General features: G+C 37.0%; 1 protein-coding gene across 6 annotated transcripts in view; it reads left to right on the top strand.

The window, feature by feature from the left end:
• Positions 1-7681: 7681 nt before the first annotated feature.
• LOC103718607 (pre-mRNA-processing protein 40A-like) overlaps positions 7682-23758 on the top strand; it is a 33229-nt gene continuing 17152 nt past the window's right edge. For 3 of the 6 annotated variants that reach the window (XR_003387806.2, XR_003387805.2, XM_008807508.4), the window contains exons 1-23: positions 7683-7866; positions 8327-8402; positions 10239-10301; positions 10444-10512; positions 10610-10942; positions 11055-11249; positions 11363-11439; positions 11656-11725; positions 14598-14650; positions 14783-14840; positions 14942-15330; positions 15423-15495; positions 18954-19052; positions 19131-19199; positions 19278-19355; positions 19523-19609; positions 19693-19727; positions 19920-20025; positions 21150-21230; positions 21324-21416; positions 21479-21532; positions 21614-21730; positions 21925-22023. Coding sequence is in view for 4 of the 6 variants with exons in the window: in XM_008807508.4 (XP_008805730.1) it covers positions 10269-10301; positions 10444-10512; positions 10610-10942; positions 11055-11249; positions 11363-11439; positions 11656-11725; positions 14598-14650; positions 14783-14840; positions 14942-15330; positions 15423-15495; positions 18954-19052; positions 19131-19199; positions 19278-19355; positions 19523-19609; positions 19693-19727; positions 19920-20025; positions 21150-21230; positions 21324-21416; positions 21479-21532; positions 21614-21730; positions 21925-22023 (2268 nt within the window). In the remaining 2 variants the exon portion in view is untranslated. Of the gene's footprint in view, positions 7867-8326; positions 8403-10238; positions 10302-10443; positions 10513-10609; positions 10943-11054; positions 11250-11362; positions 11440-11655; positions 11726-14597; positions 14651-14782; positions 14841-14941; positions 15331-15422; positions 15496-18953; positions 19053-19130; positions 19200-19277; positions 19356-19522; positions 19610-19692; positions 19728-19919; positions 20026-21149; positions 21231-21323; positions 21417-21478; positions 21533-21613; positions 21731-21924; positions 22024-23758 lie in introns of all 6 variants that reach the window. The other 3 variants (XM_017845589.3, XM_017845586.3, XM_008807513.4) reach the window with 3 other exon arrangements.

Here is a 23758-nt window from a genome sequence, read left to right as displayed (position 1 = left end):
GCCCCCATTAAAAGTGCCCCGGAGCATGCGGACCGGCGAAACAATTTAAAGCTGCCTGGCCCCACCAGCATAATAAAAGCAATTACTTCCTTTGCCCGAGCTCGTAAATGGCTCGAACTCGGAAGTCGGGGGTAGTGTTGGGAAAAAAATGGATTGCTCCGAAACACGTGAACGCATCGCCGGCACGTAATGACAGGCGCTCTGGCAGCAACCCTCGGATGTGCCCAATCTCCAGGCGTCCGACCACAAGGCGCCCGACCTCATAGGCGCCCAACCTCGGATGCGTTCGATCTCCAGGCGCCCGACCTCGGATGCGCCCGATCTCGAGGCGCCCGACCTCGGCATCCTCGACCTCAGAGCTCGAAGCCCTGCGGCCCTTGGTCTCGGTCATGCCAACCCCGACCGACCTCAATCCTGAGGAAGATCCGGTCAAAGGACGAAGCAAACTCTTTCACTTCGTCGGGACCCAAGCCCCTCTCCTCCTCATCTGGGACTCAATCCCGTGATCTCCGCCTGAACGACTGTCAGCAATTAATGCGCATGGCCTCCACGGATCTCTGGCTTACTCAAAATCTCAGGCCCTCCACGGCAACCAGTTGACTCACTTAACTACGTCCGGTCACCCATAACAACTCATCGGCTCTAGTCTAGCCCTCCACGGCAATGCATTAATTCACGTGATCGTGCTCAATCATGATGGTAACTCATTTAATTCGCTTGATCACATCACAGATAACCCTTTACCCCTTCAATAAAAGGGGAACCTCTTCCTCTCGAAGGAGGATTCTGATTTTTAGACTCTGATATACAGCTTATCTTTCTTTCTCTACTAAAGCCTCCCTATGACTTAAGCATCGGAGGGCCGGCGCTGGAAGCCCCGGCCACCGGCTTTTTGCAGGTCCCCCGAAGGACGCAGCCCACCGACGTACCACAAGAATCTGTTTTGCAAGTAGTATGCTTTTCATATTGCTCAGTGTAATGAAGATTTCGGAAGCATTTCTCATATGCCTGTGGATGAGAAGGAAAACAGAAATCAAAGTTATTATCTGTAACCATATAAGACCAGATGGAAGAAGTTTCACTCTGAAGCTTAACATGCTTCCATAAAATGGCAACCTCGTATACAAACAGAACCAATATCACCTATATTTTGCAGCAAAAATCATATAACGGTACATTACATTCTATCTTGTGTTTGTTTCGATGATTAACCAGCATACTCTATGCCTAATCATTTTTCTCCTTTAAGGCTTTAAAACATTGTGTTCTGTCTACATGTATATGTTCTGAAGAAACAGCAATCATCACTGAATATAGTCCTTATCTTGTCTTAGCTCATCAGACCTGGATATAAGTAATAGATGTCTTAAAGATGTTTCGGCAGTGCAGTCACAAAGATTAACTGCAGGTGCTTCTGTCGTAATGGTTGTAAGTCTTCTCCTCGTTTCAACCCCAAATTTTATACTTGTCAATGACTTTACATTCCCCTGGATTGTATTAATTAAACTTTTTGTCATATTGATTATTGAAATGCTACTCGATAATTGAATTAAGAAACTTAACCAAAACTTTTGGTGGATCATCATCTTAATGCACCTGAGATTTCAAAATATATGGTGTTATTGATATCTTCATATTTGATCTTTGACTTTGTGATGAAGTGTTTTCTGACCTAATCTTTATAATGCTACATGTTTGAATTTGTAGTCATCAATACGCTTCCGTGCTTCGGCATCAATAAGACTTATAAAAAGCTATTCCACATTCATGTTTAATGTTCAGCATGATTTATGGTGAACAACAACTAAAATGAAATAAGATCTGGGGTGAAAGCCAAAGGTAGAAATTTTGTACTAGCTCTTTCTATTGCTTTAGTGATATGACTACATGACAATTTTTATAAAGGAAAAAAAAAAAAAAATCAAAACCAACTTACTCTCTACCATCGATAAACTTATCATCATTGTAGCTATCTAATCTTATCCAAGATTCAACAATACTCTAGATATTTCTCGAATAATACTGCCAATTACAATTATAACAGGAAAGGACTATGTTGGTAGGTGTGAGATATTTGATTAGTCCTCCAACATCCTCCCTTAATCCAATTCCTTTGCCGACTAGATTCCAAGTAACTTGCGAAATTTGATGAAGGTTTAAGATATAATAGTTTTGTGAAAATATTTGCAACTTGATTTTTACTTGGACAGTATAGCAATTTGATTGTTTTTGATGTGTTCATAAATAAAACGTGGATGTCAATATGCTTGCATCATCCATGAAATAATGGGTTCTTTGCTATTGAAATTGCTGATCTATAATGGGTTCTTATTTTGAGGGAGGCACTGCCTTCTTTATTTTGCTTCTTGATTGTATCGAAGTTACCTCAACATTAAATGCAAGGGATTTCTATTCCTTTTTCGTACCCTTCTCACCCAAACTTTTTAGCCCTAGACCTCCCCTCACTGCTCTTTTCTTTCATTCGCAAGTCCAACAATGATCAATGATTTTTGATAATCTCGACATATCTTCATCTCTTATTGGATAAGAGAAAGATGTGTGCATTTCAACATCTTCCGCATTAGATCACCAAAATCAGGTAAGGAGTTAGGGTTTTTAAAAGGTACATTTCATTATTAAGATATCAGACTCTTTTGCCAAAAGAAGGGTTCTTGATCGTAGGACCTTGCTAAGTTCGTGTAGATTTGGTTTAGATGATTTGGCCAACCGGAAGGTTGACAATTCTAATTTTAATTTGTATATAAATTTTGGGAATTACTTCAAAGCATATTTTCTAGTTCATATATATTACCCTGAGATGTATTTTTTCCACAAAATAGCATATCTGGTTTAATATCTCAAAGAAACCAGTGTTGGTTTCAATCAATCTAAACACGCTATAATAAAAGGTGACTCGCCTTAAACTTGACATAAGCCAACCAAGTTCATCCCCATGCACGTCATCATATTAAAGAAATTGACGAAGACTGGTTTCATAAAATTCACAAGCAATCACGGTTAGGCTAAAATCACAATGCCCTGCCATGTCTCATCGCCATAAAATTAGTAACATAGTTAAATCATCTGTGTCCAAACTTATTTTCTTTAGCATTACAAGAATCCTTCCAATTTTTAATCTAGACTATTCCATGGCAATATCCTATTGCAATGAATGAACCCAAGTTCAATGTTGTTTATTGTAATATGCAGTATAATAAATTATACTAATCTATATAGGATTTAAATAATCGAAAAATTTAAAACCATTATTTTATAGCATGTAATTAATTAATACATGGAGAAATTCCTCAATTTCTGCTCCGAATTTTTAGATCCATCATTAAAAGAGACTTTAAGAATAGTATAGCTTTGTCATTCCTCTTTCAAATTGTACTCATCAATATTATTTTAAACATATAAGTTTTTCTACAACTTTTCTGATCTCAATAAGGATGCTGGAAACATCATCTTTTTGTATAAATAATATTCTTCTGATAAGTAATACACTATACATGAACTAAACTACATACTCAACCATTAGCAACTCCAAATTTCTCCTCAGTATATTTGAGTCTTGAACATGAGCATTCTCCAAGGGAACAAATAGCGAGTAATTTCTTAATAGCATCTACAAAAAATAGAAATAAACCGTATTCATAAGAAAATGAAATAATCAGTATCTAAAGAAAATGATACAAGATTAGTTACTATTACTACTATTGAGATAGATATGATTATCAAGTCAATTCACTATTTCATCATAATTTATGAAGTAAAATTTGTGCAAAGGTAGAGATATCCTACATTTTCATATCTTCTTCAATTTTATAGTCAATGAGAAAAGAATCTTTTTATCATTTTCATTAGATGATGCATTCCATTGGTACACACAAATTTTAAATTAGTTATCAAATATATCTGCCCTTCTTCCATAAGCATGTGAAACTCTTGCAAAATATTTTTCAGATTACATCATTAACCCGACAAATACGGTCCTCCTCAATACAGGTATAACAATCAATAATAAATTACTGAAATAATTTGCAACCCCATAATGATATATGACCTTCAGATGCTCGAATTGCAACCTATAGGCATAAAACTCCCCCATACTCCCTCACATCTATATTCATGATTATTAATTTATTTTTATAATATTACACTTATAAAATATAATATAATATATATTTTAATTTATTACAAATATATATTTAATATCATATATAACAAGTACATGTTTATAATTTAATTTTAACTCAAACTCAAGCCAATGCACGTACATAATTTGCTCCATAGCTTAAGTAACAGCTGTTACAATATCATAATAGCACCATGATATTTTGGACAAACATATATAATATTTTCAATATGATTTATTACATCGTGATATTATATTTTAAGAATAATTTTAAACTAAATAAAAAAATATATTTGCGCATTGCTCTATTTATATGCTAGTATATATCTAAAATAGAGGTTTGGTTTATGCTAAGCTCTCTATTATCCATGTGGATGCCCGTATTAATGATATCAATAATATAGTTTTTATTTTGGACAATAAATATGGCTCTTATATCTATTCGATTATTTATTCTATATTATAATTTATTATCTATTTTATTATCTAATATATATATACATGATATTGTATAAAAGTCAACCCTTTCAGCAAGGGTTGTGTTGCTGGAAATTGGACCCGGGGGCGACCGCGGACTAGGAGAAGGAGCTTTTCGGTGAGGGCGGCGGCAGATGACCGATGGATCTCGAACCAGGAGGTGGGGCTCTCCAGCACAGGCGGCGGCGAACGGCCGTCTCAGGCAGACCTGCAAGAAGCCTGAGCCGATGCTTAAGTCAGAGGGGTTTTGTGGGTGATTTTATGGAACAACAGAACAGTGTTTTCGTAGAGGAAGAGAGGTCGAGAGAGATAGATCCCCTCTGCCTCGCCAGTGCTCCCCCCTATTTATAGAAGGGGGTGTGGTGGTTACTCATTCTTGATTACGATTGCGCAGATCTCGAATTAAATAGGTTACCTTAGACGACGCGAGATTTCAGACTGGCTGGCGATCGGTTGAGATTGTGAGGATTCAAATATTGGCAACCGTTGCGGCGAAGACTGCGGGATTTGATCCCAGATATGGCGGACTTGATGACTCCTTTATACAGGCGTTACGACGTAGAGGTCGGCTTGGTTGTTGGTAGAGTTGGAGTTAGCCTCAGCTTTTGACTAGGTCTTTTTCGGCCTCGAGGTCAACTAGCCTCGCCCGGCCGAGACTAAGCTTGGCGAGGTCGTGCTCGTCGAGACCATGCGTGCCGAAGTCGTGCTCGTCGAGATCGTGCGTGCCGAAGTCGCGCTCGTCGAGACCGTGCTTGCCGCCAGATTTGGGCGTTCCGACCATATGCGTCGAGTAATCTACTTTTCTCCCCAATACTACCCCCCGACTTTCGAGCTCGAGGCGTCCTCGACCAGAGGTATTGTCTGCTTTGGGGAAGTGCGTATGTATCACGTAACGCGTTGGCAATATTTTTCTCACGGCTTTGTCCTTCTTAAAAGGGCCCTCTGGAAGGAAAGGGGCGGCCTCTTCTTATAAGGCATAATCCTTTCCGCTACTCTTTCAATGTGGGACTAAAGTTTCGGATCCCCCATCCGCCCCCCAACACTACCCCCTCAGTGGTCCTTCTAGCGCCATCTGTTAGAGCGGAAAGTAACTGCGTCCCGACCAGAGCTATTATCCGCTTTGGGGAAGTGCGTATGTATCGCGCAATGCGTTGGCAATATTCCCCTCACGGCTTTGTCCTTCTTAAAAGGGCCCTTTGGAAGGAAAGGGGCGGCCCCTCCTTATAAGGCACAATCCTTTCCGCTACTCTTCCAATGTGGGACTAAAGTTCTGAGTTCCCCATCCCCCCCCCCCCCCCCCAAAACAAGTTGTATACAATATTGCCAAGTGTACATAACAACCTCACCTATTAAATTATGATAAATTTTACCTCCAATCTTCATCTTCCTTAGCTTTTTATAATATTATAAATTATGATAAATTCCATTTGATTGGTTTTATATAAGACTAGTGAATGCTATTTATACCCTCCAAGTTGTTCATCTTCCTCATCTTTTAAATGATGATAATCCCACGTCCAACCTTTTCATCTTCCTCTGTTTTTATGATATTATGAGTAATAATAAATCCCATTTGATCGATTTTATATAAGACTCATGATAAATCTCATTTGAACGGTTTTATATAAGATAATAAGCAATGATAAATTGTTACATTAATGACATCTCAAATCCTATTTCAAATATGCAACTTCACCTATGAACATCTTAGACCCAATATTCCGCTTCAAGAAATTCTAGAATAGATAATACATAAGATCGGAAGAGATGACAAAGATAGCAAAATGAAAAGCAAATTCACAGGCTTATGATTTGACTTCAAGACCAAAGAAAAAAAAATATTTTTAATATAAATATATAATATCAAATTATAAAAATGTTGTTACACTAATTATTATTTATAATAAAAAAACTATTTTTTTTATAACTCAATCAAACTGATCAATATGCATAAATTCTGTATATATATAACAAAATAGAGGCTTTGCTTGTGCACAGCTCTCCATTTGCCAGTAGACACCTATATTAATAACATTACTCATACAACTTTTTATTTTTGATAATAAATAGGGATCTTATTTAATACAGTTTATAATAACATAATATTATCAATAAGAATCTTATTAGCTTATTAAACCATATTAAATAAATAACTTTCCATTAGTACTACTAAATTAATATAGAAAAAATGATATTATTAATAATTATATTTGCTTAATGTATGTTGATATTAATAAAAATATTTTTTATTAGTACTATATGTACCATATTCGTGTGAAGTAATTGGACTACACCAATATTTTATTAATTTTTATTGCATTTTTATAATCATAATCTTACTTAAAAGTGAAAGTACAACCATTAATGATCCTAGTGTATTGCATTTAAATATCCCTTATATGCATTTTTTTATATTTTATTATATGCAGGTTGAATTTTGATCTTATTATTCTATTATTATTATATTATTTTACTATATTAATAGATATACATATATTATTAGAATTTTGAATGATGAGTTTATCATAATATTAATATCAAATATTTTTTTAGAAAATAATTAGGTTCTCATATCTGTTCTATTATATTCTATATCAGCTATCTATTCTATTATATCTATTCTAAGCTCTTCATTCGTCATATAAATATCCATATTAATTATTAGCAATATGTATTAATATGTTATTAGTATATTTCTTTATTTTAGATAATAAAGATCGCTCTTATATCCATTTCACTCTATTATTTATTTTATTATTATATCTATTTTATATTGTATTCGAAGAAAAATTGAGAAAAAAAAGAGAAAAAAAGTATTATTAAACGGGCAGCCTTAACATGCGGAGCTGCCAAGTGCCTCACATAGGCTACGAGACCTTGGGAATATCTCCCACTCTACAATCTAACCAGAATTTGGAACTCTCGCTCAATGACTGGTCAGAGTAGCTGCTCAGCACCGACCTCCCTGTGCAGCGCGGTAGCCGTAGGGTAAAGATCGAACGGCAAGGAACAGAAGGTAACGCACCCCCCCTGTATAAAATTCGGCAACTCGGTTACAGCTTTTTTCTTCCCACAATTCGCACCCCAGCGGCAGGCCATTTCTGTTTGCGTGGGGAGTGCGAGCTGAGCGACCGAGGAAGAGAGAGCGAGAAGAAGAGAAGGAGAAGGAGTGGACGAGAGCGAGAGAGTTCAAGTATTTTCTCTCCGGCATCGTCACAGCGTCGTCCCCTTTCGATTCCGAGCGAGTTCAGGTATTTCCCCCTTGTTCCCCTCTCTTCCCACCCCTCTTTCTCGATACCCGAACACGGGAGCCGGAACAACCCTAGAAAGTCTTGTTCCTTTCTTGAATGATCGTATTAAGGCTTCTTTGTGACTTCAGAGGCTTCTGGCGCAATTGCTAGTTTTCCTTTAAAATCCCTTTCCTTGGTTATTGCCTCCATATTTTCGATTGTCCGTCTGCTCGGGTTCTTCAAGATTACGTGCAATGTGGTTTGGGCCTTCAGATTAGATCAAGTGGCTTGTTTTCTGATACCCTCAGGCATCAAGCTCGGAGTTTTTTGCTCGCAGAATTGTTTTTAATGAGAAAGGGTCAGATAGGGTTCTTTCTTCATTTTTTGGTGCTTAATCTAAGTTTCCCCATGTGGTAGGGTTTAGGGATTTATTGATTTTGCATCAAAATTTGAACTTTGCACTTTTCTCCTGCCGCATCAGGGCAGAATTGTTATTGACTTCGGCACATCTCTGTGTACGGAGACTGTGAATGGCGGCGCCTTCCTCTGGGTGAAGGGTAAGCTATGTCCTTTAATCCTTTGCTTATTTGCATTGACATGGGAGTATGCGATTCTGATATTTTAATTCAAAAGTCTTGCCCTTTGTATGAAAAATTCAACGATCCATGTCTGATTTCGTTATCATTGTCATACATACTCATGCTAATGTTAAAGTAGTGAGCTAGACACCTTAACTCTCATCCCATAACTTAAAAAATAAAGTATTATGATCAAATAAACATTTTATCCTAGTGTTGGTACCAAAATTAAATATGGAGGACCACTAAAGTTTCAGCTGAAAAATTGGCCCTGATTACACACTCTAAGCAGGGATTTAGCTATTTAAAAAATATGAAGGCTTATGTGAGTTGGAACATGAATGTTACTGTAAGATGGGCATATCATAAACCATTTTCTTTTCTTTTCCTTCCCTAACACCTTGTTTTCCTGGTTTCTCTTAAAGCTTATATTGCAGTCAACTGCTTTTTTACTCATTTTTTTATTAAAGGAAAATTGAAAGCCATGCATGCCAAAAAAGTAGGAACATTGGTATGAACTGGAGGAGGTGAAGCTTAGTGGTTCAGATGTTCAGTATATAGAGAAGAGCTGGAGTGAGAACATTAGAATCCATGGTACATTATCAGTTCACAATAAAACAATGGGAGGCTTGTTCTCTAAAATTTTTATATTATAATCCTAGAATGGTTATTCCTTCAAAATTGTATCTTGGATCATTGGCTAATGCCATATTTATTAACAAGACTATCAAGATTATTTTGAGGGGGGCACGGCCTTGTTTGTTGTCTTGAAAGGTTTGAAATATTTTGAAAAACAAAGAATTATCTGTATATCGGAGATGTATCAATCTCCGCATATAAACAGGTGTACCTATTTATAATGAACATGGTGTGCAAGACTATTCCCAAAATTTTTGGCATATTAGGTGTTTAATTGGGTAGTTTTTTAGCTGCATTATGAATCATGAATGCATTTATGGACACCCTGAAAGACCCTTGTCTCTATTATCTGAAGACTGCAAGAGAGAAGTCTCTTTAAGCTGTATTTTATTCCCTAAGAGGGATTTTTGAATTTTATATATTTTAAATGTCCATCCCTGTCATGTCCTTAAATATCAGAAATCAGATAAAGGCACATGGATTTCTTGCTGTCCTTTATCGTATCGGTATCCAGTGTTACTTCTTATGCAATAGCTACACTCAAAAAATTATTTTGTTGAATGGTTTGATGGTGCTAAATGATAATTGCTTTAATTTGTTATCGAGTAGACGTGCCTGAGTAAATATCCCACATGAAAAGTTACATTGTAATGATTACTTTTTTGGTTTGAAAGGATTGTTTAAACAATATTTTTCTAGCAATGAGGTTTTAATGCAATGAGATCACGTACTGGTTAAATATTTATTGTTCACAGAGATTCTTAGTGTGTCATGTCACGAAGTTTGAGTAGGGAAGTTTATCAGGCCATTTAAAGCGAGGTCCTGGTAACATTCACAATGTCCTTGATGAGATTTTAATATCTTAATGTTGCTTGTGTGCTAGAACGTTGGCATGGTGTGGTTCAAATTAATCTATATGTAATTTCTCATTGTTCAATGTTAAGGAAATTGGAAAAGTTCAGGAGGAACCATAGCCAACTGAATGACTATGCATTTTGGTATGAACATAAAGAAAACTGAACTTATCTTACTACCAAATGCTGCCTCAAATGCATCTTTATTTTATTCTTTTTTAACTATTGAAAGTTTAATGAGGGATTTGGATCCTTGACTGCCTTTTTAATCCAATTCAGTTATTCATGTCTACTATTGATGTTAGTCTTACTGCTATTCTAGTGCTTGTTGCTGCTTAAATCTCTGTTACGAATGGCCAGCAATTCACAGTTTTCTGGGGTACAGGTAGCATATATAACTCTTTAATTCTCTTGCCATTTTAATGGTTTGCTGTCCTGTCAATCAAAATGAATTTACCCCCCTTTTCATTTGTTTGGTCTTTTTGCTGTTGCATGAACGTAATACTGTGTTATTTTATTTTGTAAAGCCCCTTAGGCCTGCAGTGGTCAGGTCCGCAGTTCCACCTCAAAATTTTGGTCCACCAATGCCTATGCAGGTGAGAATATATTTCTCTGCTGGAATTTCAGATATGTTGCTTTATGATCAATTCCCTTCATTATATCTAAAAGCATGCTATTATGTGGATGTTGTAGTTTGGACATGTGGTTCCAGCTCAACAAACACATCAGTTCATCCCAGCAGCCTCTCAGCAATTCCGACCTGTTGGGCAAGGTGTTCATGGTACAAATATTGGAATGCCTTCTGATCAAACTCAAATGCCCCATTTTTCTCAACCTGCACACCATTTACCTCCAAGATCAGGCCCAGCAGCACCACCATCTTCACAAGCAGTTCCAATGCCATATGTTCAGCCAAACAGGCCTATGACATCTGGGACACTGCAGCCCCAGCAAAATCCTCAGATGCCACACAATCATCTGCCTAATTTCGGTGGCGTAGGAATGCCTCTTTCTTCATCTTATACAGTAAGATCTCTCATATCCATATTCTTTAGTAGCTACTAACATTTTGTTCCTTTTTTCTTTTTTGCTTTCGTTAGCTTTGGTTATGTGATTTTGTGCTAATACATGACTGCAGTTTACGACGTCTTATGGCCAGCCACAACATACATTCAACACCCCATCCCAATATCAACCAGCATCTCAGATGCATGCACCTGTTATGCCTGCAGTCGGACAACCTTGGTCTACACACGGGACTCAGAATGTACCTCTTGTTACACATTTAGTGCAGGCTGCAGCACAATCTTCAGCTGCGGCAGGCACAGTTCCTGTGAGAAACTTCTGTACTTTTAATTACTTTGGATGAAAAAAGTTCGCTCCAACTTCATGTTGATCATGGAGCTTGCTTGTTCATATCTTTCTTTGTCCTTCTGAAAAATCCAGACAACAAATGCACAACCTAGCTCAGCTGAACAGGCCTCTTCTGATTGGCAAGTGCACACATCTGATGATGGAAAAAGGTATAGTTTTAATAGACATTTGTACTTCCATTGCGTTCTTTTCCTTCCTATGTTTTCAGATCTTGCATTCTTTTGCTCTTGGCTTTTGGTTTTGTTATAGGTGTAGGCAGTGCCTGATGTAATTTCTGCATCTTTCATTGGCTCATTTGATTTCCCCCCTACTGTGTTGGACTATGTTTTCTTATTCTGATTCAGCTACAACATTTAATTATTTAGATATTATTACAATAAGAAGACCAGACAGTCTAGCTGGGAGAAGCCCTTTGAGTTGATGACACCTGTTGAGGTGAGTCATATTATTGGATGTCTACATGTAATGACTCTACTTCCTCTTCCTTTGCGGTCTTACTAGTGGTTGCCATTATGGTTCCTTTCACGAATGCTGACAGTTGTAACTGTACTGGTGTTGATCAAAATTGTTTTATGTGGATTCTCTGTTTCTTTGCATGTTCTTCTATTGGTCTGTAGATGTCTTTTGGCACGTCTGGAGCAAAAAACAACTGCTATATATGGTCATTATGAAGCAGGGTTTCAGTTTTCTCAAGGCAGGCAATGATTGCTAAATCCTTTCTTACATCAAGGGGCCCCCGTTTTGTAATTTTAGTGGTGGGTGCAATCTGTGATCTGTAGAAAACATGAAGTAACAAAACATGATGCATTTCCTCTGTATCTTTGGATAATTTGGAATGAAATTTTGTTGCTTTCAACTACTGTTAACCCTTAAGAGTTGTCATGTGCTGAACTACTGACTCAATGAAATCTTTAATTGACACCAACGATAGAAATTCCATAGAGTAGTTCTTCCATACTATTGTACCACAGGTTTTATATGATTTTGTTTTTTTAATTGTTGACTTTTTTTTTTGAAATTGTGGACTATGGTATTATCAATGTCGTATACCTGTTTTACATGATAGCATGGTTGCAAGCATTGGATACAGTAAATTCTCAAAATGCACATGCAACATGGCAGGCATATGATGATAACATGAATCTGTATGCTAATTACTATGATCTAGCCGATATGCATAATTATTTCAAAACGATTTGTTGCAGTATGATGAATGAATTGATTTCAATCATACTAAGTTTTTTCTATCATCTTAGATCTCACTTTCACTATCACATTCTAATTTACTTTGAATTGCATGGGCAAGATTGATACAGATGACAAACACAGTTATTGGGTAAAATGATGCTGGCTTGCTACAGATACTGAATCTTCTATCTTAAACTTTGGTGTTGCTAAATGCATTCATTACGATACAACATTGTGAGTTCTTTATTTATGTAAGCAGCATACCTGATGACAATCAAAGATTTAACTATGAGCATTAATTCTAGTCTTGTATAAATATCCAAATGCTGTGTAAAGTTTCTGCTGTTGATCATGAGCTGTGATTTCAGGACCCGTCAAGTGCTGTGGCACAGATGTCACAAGCATTTTGTCACTTGCTTATGATATATCTGAACTTGTTGGTTTGAACTCTATACTCTGCAAAGGGCACTCTTTTCATTTCTTCCCCTTCTATATGGAGCACACATTCACTTATTTCCATGATGAAATTATTTGTCCTATTTGGCTCATAACGGTGATCCATGTAATGTTGTAATTTGGATTTGCTCAATGTTGATTCATTTGACATCAATACTTTCTTAAGGTTGCTCACAGATGCATGATTTATATAGTCACAACTCACAAGAGAGGTACAATATGTTACATGGTGCATGTTCATTGCAATATTTCTTGTTCAGATTAAGTTACACTTTATTCATTATTCTATTTGTCTGTCACCGTTGAGATGCATTCTGCACATTTCTAGTTGAGGCTTTCTGTCTGCATTTTATTGTAAACAAGAGTATTTTCCACCATTGAGTAATGTTGCATTAAATTGTGTTACTTTGCATGCATAACATGTGGTTTCAAGTTTCAGCAAAATGTTAATTACTTGATAATGTGTGATGTTTTTAGTACAACCTCATGATCAAATTAATTGTTATATAACTAAGTTATATTTCTGCAAACTGCTTTGTGAAGCTTGGTACTATATTTATGGGTGCATTCTGGTTTATTTACTGCTTATTGTTGATGGTTACTATTATTATTGTTATCATCATCATCATGGTTATTGTTGTTGTTGTCATATATGGTTCCTCATTGTGAAACTCAGGCAGTCAAGTTGTTTCACTGAAGCTTTAACTCCAAATCCCATCAGAGAGACCGAATTATACATACATATATATATATATGTATATGTGGTCTTCTATATTGGTCATAATATGATTAGTCAAAGGTTGAGAACCTTTTACACCCAGATCAAACCTGACATTGTCCTTCTATCTTTATTTTGTTTCTGTGTATAGCTTCTTTCCTTTTTTCCCAATTGAACTGGGTTCTAGGTAGACAAATTTTAGAAATAGTTTATCGAGAATGCAAATTGCAAGGATTGAATATCAGTTATTCAAAGTCTCTCCAATGAGGAATATCTTGTATTTGATGGTACCAGCTGAAAATGGGAGGATATTGTCATGTTGCTGGATTTTACTTTTTCTTAATTTATATGAATATAAAAAAAAACTTATAACACATTCATACATCCATATTTCATTGTCGTAGGAGTGAAAGTATTGCAGGGGATAGTAATATGTTTTGCCAATTTTATAATCTTGAACTGAGTTTGTTGTATGCCTCTTTTGATTGACTGCAATTTGACATGTTAAAGGTGGCATAGTTGCTGCACAGATAGATGAATTTCTACAGTTATTTTTTGGCCATAATCACTGGTCTCATCAATTTAGATGAAGCTTTGGGTTTTATTACTATGGCATGCGACTAGTGAAATGCTACAACACTGAAAATCTATGTTGTCCCTGAGCTGCATCATTTCAGTGAAAGGGTGGTTTTGTTAACTGCTGCATTTGTGGTCCTTAATGATTTGATGCATAATGGTTCTTATCCTAAATAACTGATATGAACTTGTGTAAGATGCCATGCCAAAATTCTCGCTAAGATGAATGAGTGACCTTTTGTCAGTTAGTCGCTTTGGCTGTGCTTTAGTCCTTGATACACACTCTCAATCTTGGTAACTTGTTTTTTTATCAGTTGTATTCAGTACTCTTCCATCTTTGTGCTTATTTAACCTTTTCGTCTTTCACAGAGGGCCGATGCTTCGACTGATTGGAAGGAATTCAGCACTCCAGATGGACGAACGTAAGTAATTTTCTCGTACCTTTAGCAAGTTATTGTCCAATTTCTTGCCAATGCATACTGTAGTTTGAAATCATGTGGACATCTTCGTTGTTTAACAGTCGTAATCTTTTCCATTTGCTGAATATTTTACAGATACTATTATAACAAGGTCACAAAGGTATCCAAATGGATAATTCCTGAGGAGCTCAAGGTTTTAATATGATCAACCTTTCGGCTTTGTCATTTATATGCTCAATTTCTCAATGTATAATATTTCTCATTTCAATTCTGATTCAATGTACTCTTGTTCAGCTAGCTCGTGAACAAGCATTAAGGGCTGCAGCTGCGCAGCCATGTACAGAAACTGGTGCAGCTTCTGCTGTCCCAGCTGCTCCAGTTGTTTCGTCTGGGGAGATCCCTCCTGCCACAGCTTCTGTGACTCCTGAAGCAACATATGCAGTAGTATCAAGCCCAGTTTCAGTGTCAGCCAATGCTATTGTACCTCCAGGTGTGATGGCTTCAGTATCGCCATCTGTTGCTGTTGTACCATCTGCTGGAATCCCTTCTAGTTCCTCTTTGGGAATTCTAAACACAGTTGGCGCATCAAATCCTCAGACACCTGTAACTCCATTACTGGCACCTGTTCCTGCAAATACAGTGGTTCCTACTGTTGCAATAGAAGCTGCATTATCTAATGCAAAGTATAGTTTCATGAGCTGCTATGGATGCATTTGTTACTTCTTAACTTTTTTTCTTCTGTTTTTTAGTTGAAAATAACTGATCTTATTTTCAGGAGTAATCATGACAATTCCTCTCTTGTAAATATTGCAAGTTTGCCTGATGGAGCTTCTGCTCAGGATTTGGAGGTATGGCCAATTTGTAACCTTCTGATTGAGTTCCTTCTTTCATGCATTCTGATTTATCACCTGTGATATTAAAGTTTTTTCATGTTGTGAACTGGTTTTTGTTACATATTTAGTTTGACTTATTGTGGAAAGTGGAAAGAATGAACTTCAAGTTACATAATCAGTTTTGTCATGTATTGGTTAGTTCGGCATTTTATTTATTTATTTATTTATTAAATGATTCTTATAATTATTTTCATCTTAACTTAGTACCATATTTGTTGGTGCATTACGACTTCCTAGCTTTTATTTCTTTGGTTGATAATGATGAACATATAGCAAAAAGACAGTTCTGGTTATAGCACCCTGTATATTGTTTCTTTATGATGTCTGCTATTCTCCTTTTGTCATTTCTCTTGAGGAGATGGTTACAAACTTACAATAAATACTTACAAAGCTTCAACATCTCGGTGATACGGTGGCACCTAGAAGTGTCAAATGAGAAAGCTATTCATGAGCAGCTGGGCATGCAATTTGGATCGAAAAGGTTTGCTCAGTTAGTAAATAATTCAAGCTTGATCCTAGAATTTGAGCTTGAAATATAGACAATTTGAGCTTGAGGCTGGTCTATCTCGTTTATGTTTGGCTTTGTCAAGCGGAAAATATATCCGTAAAAGACAATCACTTCTATATTTAGTTAGCATTATAACTAGTTGATACAATCACTTAGTAAATATAATTGTTAACTATATATCTTTATCTAATAGCTGGAACATTTAATGTTTTTAGCTGTTGGATCAGAATCTAGTGACCGACATTAAATCCTTGAACTAGCCTCATCTCAATCCTAATGGAAGCCCTATCTTGTGGTGGATTAGTCACATTCAGACTTCACATTGCATGATATAGCTTTTTGCTCTCCCCTTTTTCCTGTTCCCCTTTCCAAAAGCGTAGTCACCTCCACAGACAGAAGTGAGCAAGAGAGAAGGATCTAGTTGATGTCCATGCACTATTGTCCTAGGTCTTGGAATGACATTAATGTGGAGGCATTGGGAATTATTGATGCTGAATGGGGCAGGTGGGTCTGTAGGTGGTTGGCTAGGGCTTCAAAATTGGTGGCATTCCAATGGATAGATGGGAAAGGAATCTGACGTCTGTTGTTGTACTGGTTCTTTTAGGCTATCTCGTCTATCACTTTTCCTTCACCCCCTTCTCTTTCCCCTCTCGCTTGTATGGTAGACACTAGATGCTTGAGCTTTTGAACAGCTGGTTTATGCTTGAGACTCACCTAGAGCTAAGCTTGAGCTAGCTAGTCCTGGCTTGTTTCAAAAAATGAGCCAAACTAGAGCTAGGTCAGTGGACAATTGAGTCAAGTTTGAGCTGTCTTGATTACACTTCTAATGACACTTGATGAATTGGATGTTACATATGGCACTTTCAATGTAATGGGATATCCATGACACAAATGCCTGGACAAATTGATTATTTTTTTTGGTCTGATCTGTCCTTCTTGCCCCTAGGAAACTTGTATCTCAACACTTCTGCCTTGTTGGTGGGGGTTCCTTTCTTTAATCACATTTCTACCTTGATTATTTTGTTGAGCATAATTTACATCCCCATGATTACTTATGTTACTTTGTGGTGTATGATAATATACCCTTGGATTAGAAAGGAGGGATGCTTGATATACTAGAAGAGATGTGATAACAAGAAGGAACATGAAGTGAGTGCAAGGTGGGAGCTACACAAATACAAGAAGAAGATTAATAATCTTGAATGGTAGGTTTCCAAGTTGATGGGAGGTGCGGCACCACCTTGTGTGCTGAATAGTTGAAGCTCTAACTACATAGTTTGTGGAGTACCTCTAGGAACAACTAAATAACCTTATGACTTCAGTTGGTTGGCCGAATGGGAACAAGGTTAGGAATATCCATACCTAGGTATGGGTGCTCCAACATGCCTGATCCAATATCAACTAATGACGCATTGCTTAGGCTTGGTCTTAACAAGCATTAACTTTGGGTTCTCTTAATGCACCCAGGAATTAGACCTAGAAATGGGTCATCTGACCCACCTGGCCCAGTCATTTGGCTGTTAGTCATGGATTTCCATCTCTTAAATATGTCGGTCAAGTTTTTATACTCAAATGATTTTCAGTTTGGCTTGTGCTTACCCAAAATTATTCTAGCCTGACTTGGCTGAAAACATAATAATATATATAATGTATAAGGTATGCCATATTGCACCGAACCAGTACGCAGTACGGGGGGCGTACTGACACTCGATAATCGAACCAGCCTTTGTATCGGGTAGACCGACACAATAATAGGGTGGCACCGGTACGGAGTTCGGTACCAAAACAACGTACCTTGGATATAACATCATATGTATTTATTTTATTATTTTTAATAAATTTATAATACATATATATCAAAACCCTCTCTGTTTGTCCCTTTATCTACCCTTTCCCCGCCTGCTTCCTTACATTTGCTGCATGACTGCTTGATTCTGTTCCCAAAGCAGGTATGTTGCCTACTATCATTCTGCATCCGCTTCCTCTCTTTCCATCTACCTTCTCACTACTGCCGGCACCTAACCACAATTATTTCCATCTTTACCACCTCTGTCCAGACCACCACCTTTGGCTCCTGTGCCACCATTTTTTTTTAATATCATCATCACTTTTGACTCCAAGAATCACATTCCTTGCCTCTCCTCTGCTGCCATGGTTGAGGAATGGGGATTGACTCATGCCCTAGGGTTAATTGGTTGAGCTTGATAGTTAATAGTTGGACTTGGGCTTGGGTTGAAAAATTTAAGCCTAAGGATGGGAATGGTTGGGCTCGACTAGCATATTACTTTCATAGATATTTATAAGCTTAAGTTTTCAGTAACTGACTTGTTGTCAAACAATTGAATGCAACATAAGTTAGGAACACCTTTAGTTTTCTTTTTAAAGATTTTATATAAGCTTTCAACCTGTACACATTGAAATAAATTCAGATGTTATGACGGGGAAAACATAAGCCACTATATGTGGTTTGTACTTTGTATGTTTGTTTATTTTATTTTTCTCTAAAATTTTCTGGTTTTTTCATAGTCTTTTTATATTTTTCAGCCGAAATTCTGAAACTCATACTAAAACATGCCGAAACTATGGAAACCAAACTTGGTGGGTGTGACTGAAACTCGAAACTGAATATTTGATCTTTGCATGGCCCCATGTTTAATGATCTGGTGTTTTTGCAGAGTTTTTATGTAAACAAGGTAGGCTGTAGTGAAGAAAATATATTAAGTTACTTTCTGTGTTTTGTTCTTTAAGTTTCTTCAGAGGAGCTCTGTACAAATCATGCTCTTAGTAGTTGGTGGAGACAGATGCTTTTGAACTTTGTGCTGTCACTGTTCAATGCAATCTGCATGATAGCTATATATAGTTTGATATCTATTTTTAGGCATTTGTATTGGCAAATTTCTTGTAGGAAGCTAAGAAGGGTATGCCGGTTACTGGAAGAAGCAATGCCGCTTCATTGGAGGAGAAAACAATTGATGAAGAACCTTTTGTTTATGCTAATAAGCAGGTATGTAGTTGGTTGTGTATCTGTTCATTTCTCTTGGTTGTTTATGACAAGTTTGTGTTTCCTATTTGTTTCTTTTAGGAGGCAAAAAATGCATTCAAAACCCTACTGGAATCTGCAAATGTTGAATCTGATATGACTTGGGAGCAGGTTTTTTCCCCTGAATTAATAATGTGGCATTCTTTTTGACTGTTATGTAATTATATGATATTGGCGGGAAATTCTCAGGCAATGAGAGTTATTATTAGTGACAAGAGATATGGTGCGTTAAAGACACTTGGTGAGAGGAAACAAGCATTTCATGAGGTGAGTTTGCAGATGGATTATTCCGTACCTGAAGTGTAATTTGACTTAACAAGTCACTGTAGTACATCGTAGAGCTGTTCTTTCTTTAATACTTAGAGAAATCACCTTGTCTACTAGTGATTGATTTTTTTGCTCTTGCTATTTAATTTCTCTTCATTTTATCTCAGTACTTGGGGCAAAGGAAAAAACAGGAAGCTGAGGAACGGCGCATTAAACAGAAGAAAGCACGAGAAGACTTCACCCGAATGTTGGAAGTATGTTGCATTTTTCTCTTTGTGAAGGTACACATAATAGTTTCTTCCATATGATTAATAATTTTTAATTATATCTTATGCAGGAATGTACAGAACTTACTTCGTCAACCCGGTGGAGGTCTGTTTTCTATTTCTGTGCATGTTGTTATATACGCAAGAAAAGAAACTAGTTAAAAGTCTAATACATGTTTGTAATAGAAATCTGCTTGAATTGGAAAATTAGAAACTAACCATCTGAACTAAGACTGCCTATCTGCCTTTATTATGCCTTACATCATACATTCTCAGTAGTTTGATTGTATCCATTCAGTAAAGCTGTCACCATGTTTGAGAATGATGAACGATTTAATGCTGTTGAGCGGGCAAGAGATCGTGAGGATCTATTCGAAAGCTATTTGCTGGATCTCCTGAAGAAGGTCAGAGCCTGCCAGATTTTCTTTTTCATGCGGTCTTGATTTCTTTCTCTTTGAGATTTGTGAATAAATTTTGTTTCTTAGACTCAAAATTAAAATAATTTTTTGGACAAGGCAAATAGATATTACTTGTTTCTTGTTTTTGTTGATTTTCTTGAATTGTAAAAATAGGCCCCTGATATTCTTGTTACTACTCTGATGTTTCATCTGCATCTAATCCGTATGTTGATATAGAATCTTTATGTTGCGAGCATAAAGCAAAATGTGAGTTTTTTTGATAACCATAACTCTCTATCCTTTTCTCAATTTGGGGCTGGCTTTACCTATCCTCATTTGCCAAGCATTGAGTTTGTTTGATTCAGTTGTAAAATATAAAATTTGTATCTTATTATAGGTGTGTATACCAGCAATGCAGCTAATGTAAGAGACTTTTGAAACAATACCTAGGGTTGGGATTGACTATAAGGTTCAAAAGCATAAAGTTGACTTAAATTCAAGATGTATTGGTAGAGGTACTTACAGAGGAAACCTAGATTTTGAAACTGTCTGTGAGCTTAGAATTTTAAAATTATTATCTAAGAGTACTGTACTTGAAAAATGAAAAAGCCAGTGTTAAATTCAAAAGCATGGAAGCATTACTTAAAAATGATTGATTTTTGGGAATGACTATAGGATTTAAACTATTAGAACACGAAGTTTCAAGACACAGAGCATGACTGAAATTCAGGCTTCTTTAATAATTCATTCTATTACACTTAGCTTCTATTTTTTTTTATATAACCACACTTTACTTCTTCATTCACATAGTAAAATGGCTGACTGTAAGGAAATTTCCTTTAGTTTCCTTTTAATATATTTAATTAGTTTTTGGTATCTTCTTTAAGTAGGGGTATGGTAATATTATCTGCAGATGTATGTTTGAGCACACAGCTTGCTGAAGCCTGTGGTTTGAGCTGGGAAAATAGATTTATATGACAATTGTTTTTTAGTTCTTGGTGGGCTAATGATTTGGCGCACGCATCTCTGGGCAAGTGGCTTCCTTTGGGAAAACATGTCTTTGAACTTATAACTGATTTCTAGCATGCTTTTTGTTCCATCATTTTGCTGTAATTTGGATCCTGCTGCAGGAAAGAGCAAAGGCTGCTGAGGAGCATAAGCAAAACATAATGGACTATAGAGCTTTTCTTGAATCATGTGACTTCATTAAGGTACTGTTCTAAAATAAGTCCCATCTCAAGCATGCATGGCACAATCTTTCTGCTTTAGGTTATAATTACTTTTTTTTGTCCCTTTTCTATTAGGCAAACAGTCAATGGAGGAAAGTTCAAGACCGGTTGGAGGATGATGAAAGATGTTCTCGACTTGAAAAAATTGATCGTTTGGAGATCTTCCAGGTGTGTTTCTCATCTTGTCATTTATGTTGAGGGGTGCTGTTGCTCATGTCAATGTATTGCAGGAGTATATACATAATTTGGAGAAGGAAGAGGAGGAGCAGCGAAAGAAACAGAAGGTACATTGATGTTTTTCTTGTTATAACTTGTAAACTGAAATTTAGAGTATGCTCATGCATTCTTCATCATTGAACATGTAGGAGCAATTAAGACGGCAGGAACGCAAAAACCGTGATGAGTTTCGCAAGTTAATGGAAGGACATGTTGCTGCTGGAATTCTTACAGCTAAAACTCACTGGCGTGATTACTGTATGCAGGTAACTTGAAAAATCTCTGTACACTTTGATGAAATTATGGTTCATTTGGGATATTGTATAGCTTTATATGTCCATATGTTATAATATAATGTAACGCTGATCTCTGTACACTTTCATGAAATTATGGTTCATTTGGGATATTGTATAGCTTTATATGTCCATATGTTATAATATAATGTAACACTGCTTTGCAGGTGAAGGATTTGCCACCATACAAAGCAGTAGCATCAAACACATCGGGTTCAACGCCAAAAGATCTGTTTGAGGATGTTGCAGAGGAACTTGACAAGCAGGTTAGTTTCTTATCATCCATCTGAAAATTATGCTTTGCCTGTTCAGTGTATTAGGCATGTTAATACGGATTAATAATGAAATGGGATGTAAACTTCGAAAAATATTGGGGTGCTTCATGAATGATAATTGAATTGCAGTTTTTGTAATTCAATTGGAGTTTCAAGAAATGTGTTGAAGCTGTACTATACTTGATGATTAGGTTAAGGGTCGCCAAAACACATGAAATTTGATTTTTAATTATTTTTTATAGTTTAGATCATGCTCAATGGTTTGGATCTTGAATTTGAATAGTCCATCATTGATTTTGAATTGTCAACTCCTTTTTAAGGTGTCAATATATGTACACACACAAGGTCGGTAGAACCGTCCCGAACCGATCGGTTTGGGGAGTCCTGAATCGATCAGTTTGGGGAGTTCTGAACCGATGGTTTGGGGAGTCCTAAACCGTACTGGCCGTGGACCGGGACGGTTCCGGCAACGAAAACGAGACCAGCGCCGGAGGGGGAGAAGAAGGAAAATGAGGAAAAGAGAGAGAGAGCGGGGGAGGGAGAGGAAGGTCGAGATCGGCCAGCGGAGACTAGGGAGCTGCCGCGCGGAGGAGGGTGCCATGGAAGAGGGGCTCGCTCCAGTCCCCTGTTTCGTTCGAAACAAGGGCGAAGGGGCTCCTTTTATTTTTGAAAATTTTAAGTGAAAATTGGTAAATCCATTGCCGACTTCACTTATTTTTTTTTAAATAAAAAAATTTAAATGAAGTCAATTGGTTTGCCGACTTTCATTTAAAAACCTCAAAAATAAAAGGCCTCCTCCGGCCTCTGTTTTGAATGAAACAGGGGACCAGAGAGAGCCCTTCTTCCGTAGCTTCTCGGTGGCTCTCCGGCCTCCTCTTTCGCACGGCGGCTCTCCGGCCCTCCATTGGCTCTTTGCGGGCCTTCCTCGGCCTCCTCTCTCTCTTTTCCTCTTTTGTTCTTCCTCTCTCCCGCCTCTCTGCTGTTTCCGTACGGGCCCGGCACGGCATGATGCAATCTGTATTGACTCATCTCGCCGGACAACCGGTACGATGCTCGGTACCGATTCTGCCGACCTTGCACACACATATATATGTGTGTGTATTATATGTATGTGTATGTGCATGCACATGCACGTGCATGTGTATGTACATATGTATGTATCTATATATATATATTTATTTATTTATACATATGTGTGTGTATGACAATCTCAGCTTGGACTTGACCGGCCTAACTCAACTTGTTGGGTTCACACAGGCCAACCAACTTCAATCAGCCAGCAAGACTAGTCGTGTTTGAGTTAAGACCCCTCAACCTATCAATTTATGGGGTATATATATAATGATATTTTTTGAAAAATACAAAGTTTTATATAGTGAGTGATATGATCTATTAGATATCGATCAAATGGTTCATTATTTAAAGAAAAAATATTTGGAGAAGGATTGTTAATGTGTTTGCTATTAATATGTTTAGGCCATATTTGGCATGCTGTTGGAGGGCCAAAAAGCGCTTCTTGGAGGGCTATAGTCTCTTTGAAGTGATTTTGAGATATTTGGTAAAAATTGTGAAACAACTTTTTAGCACATCCAAAAAAGGTTTACTATGTAAAACCTTTTTATTTAGAGCTTTTTTTTTTAAGGGAAAGAGATCACTTGAGAGACACGGTTTGAGTCCCGGCAATGGATTTTATTAAAAAATAATTTAAAATACTTTTTGATTATTG

This window comes from Phoenix dactylifera, chromosome 5 (genome assembly GCF_009389715.1).
Source record: "Phoenix dactylifera cultivar Barhee BC4 chromosome 5, palm_55x_up_171113_PBpolish2nd_filt_p, whole genome shotgun sequence".
NCBI lineage: Eukaryota > Viridiplantae > Streptophyta > Magnoliopsida > Arecales > Arecaceae > Phoenix > Phoenix dactylifera.
Note: the sequence above shows the minus strand (reverse complement) of the source record. Positions and strands in the feature narration are given on the sequence as shown.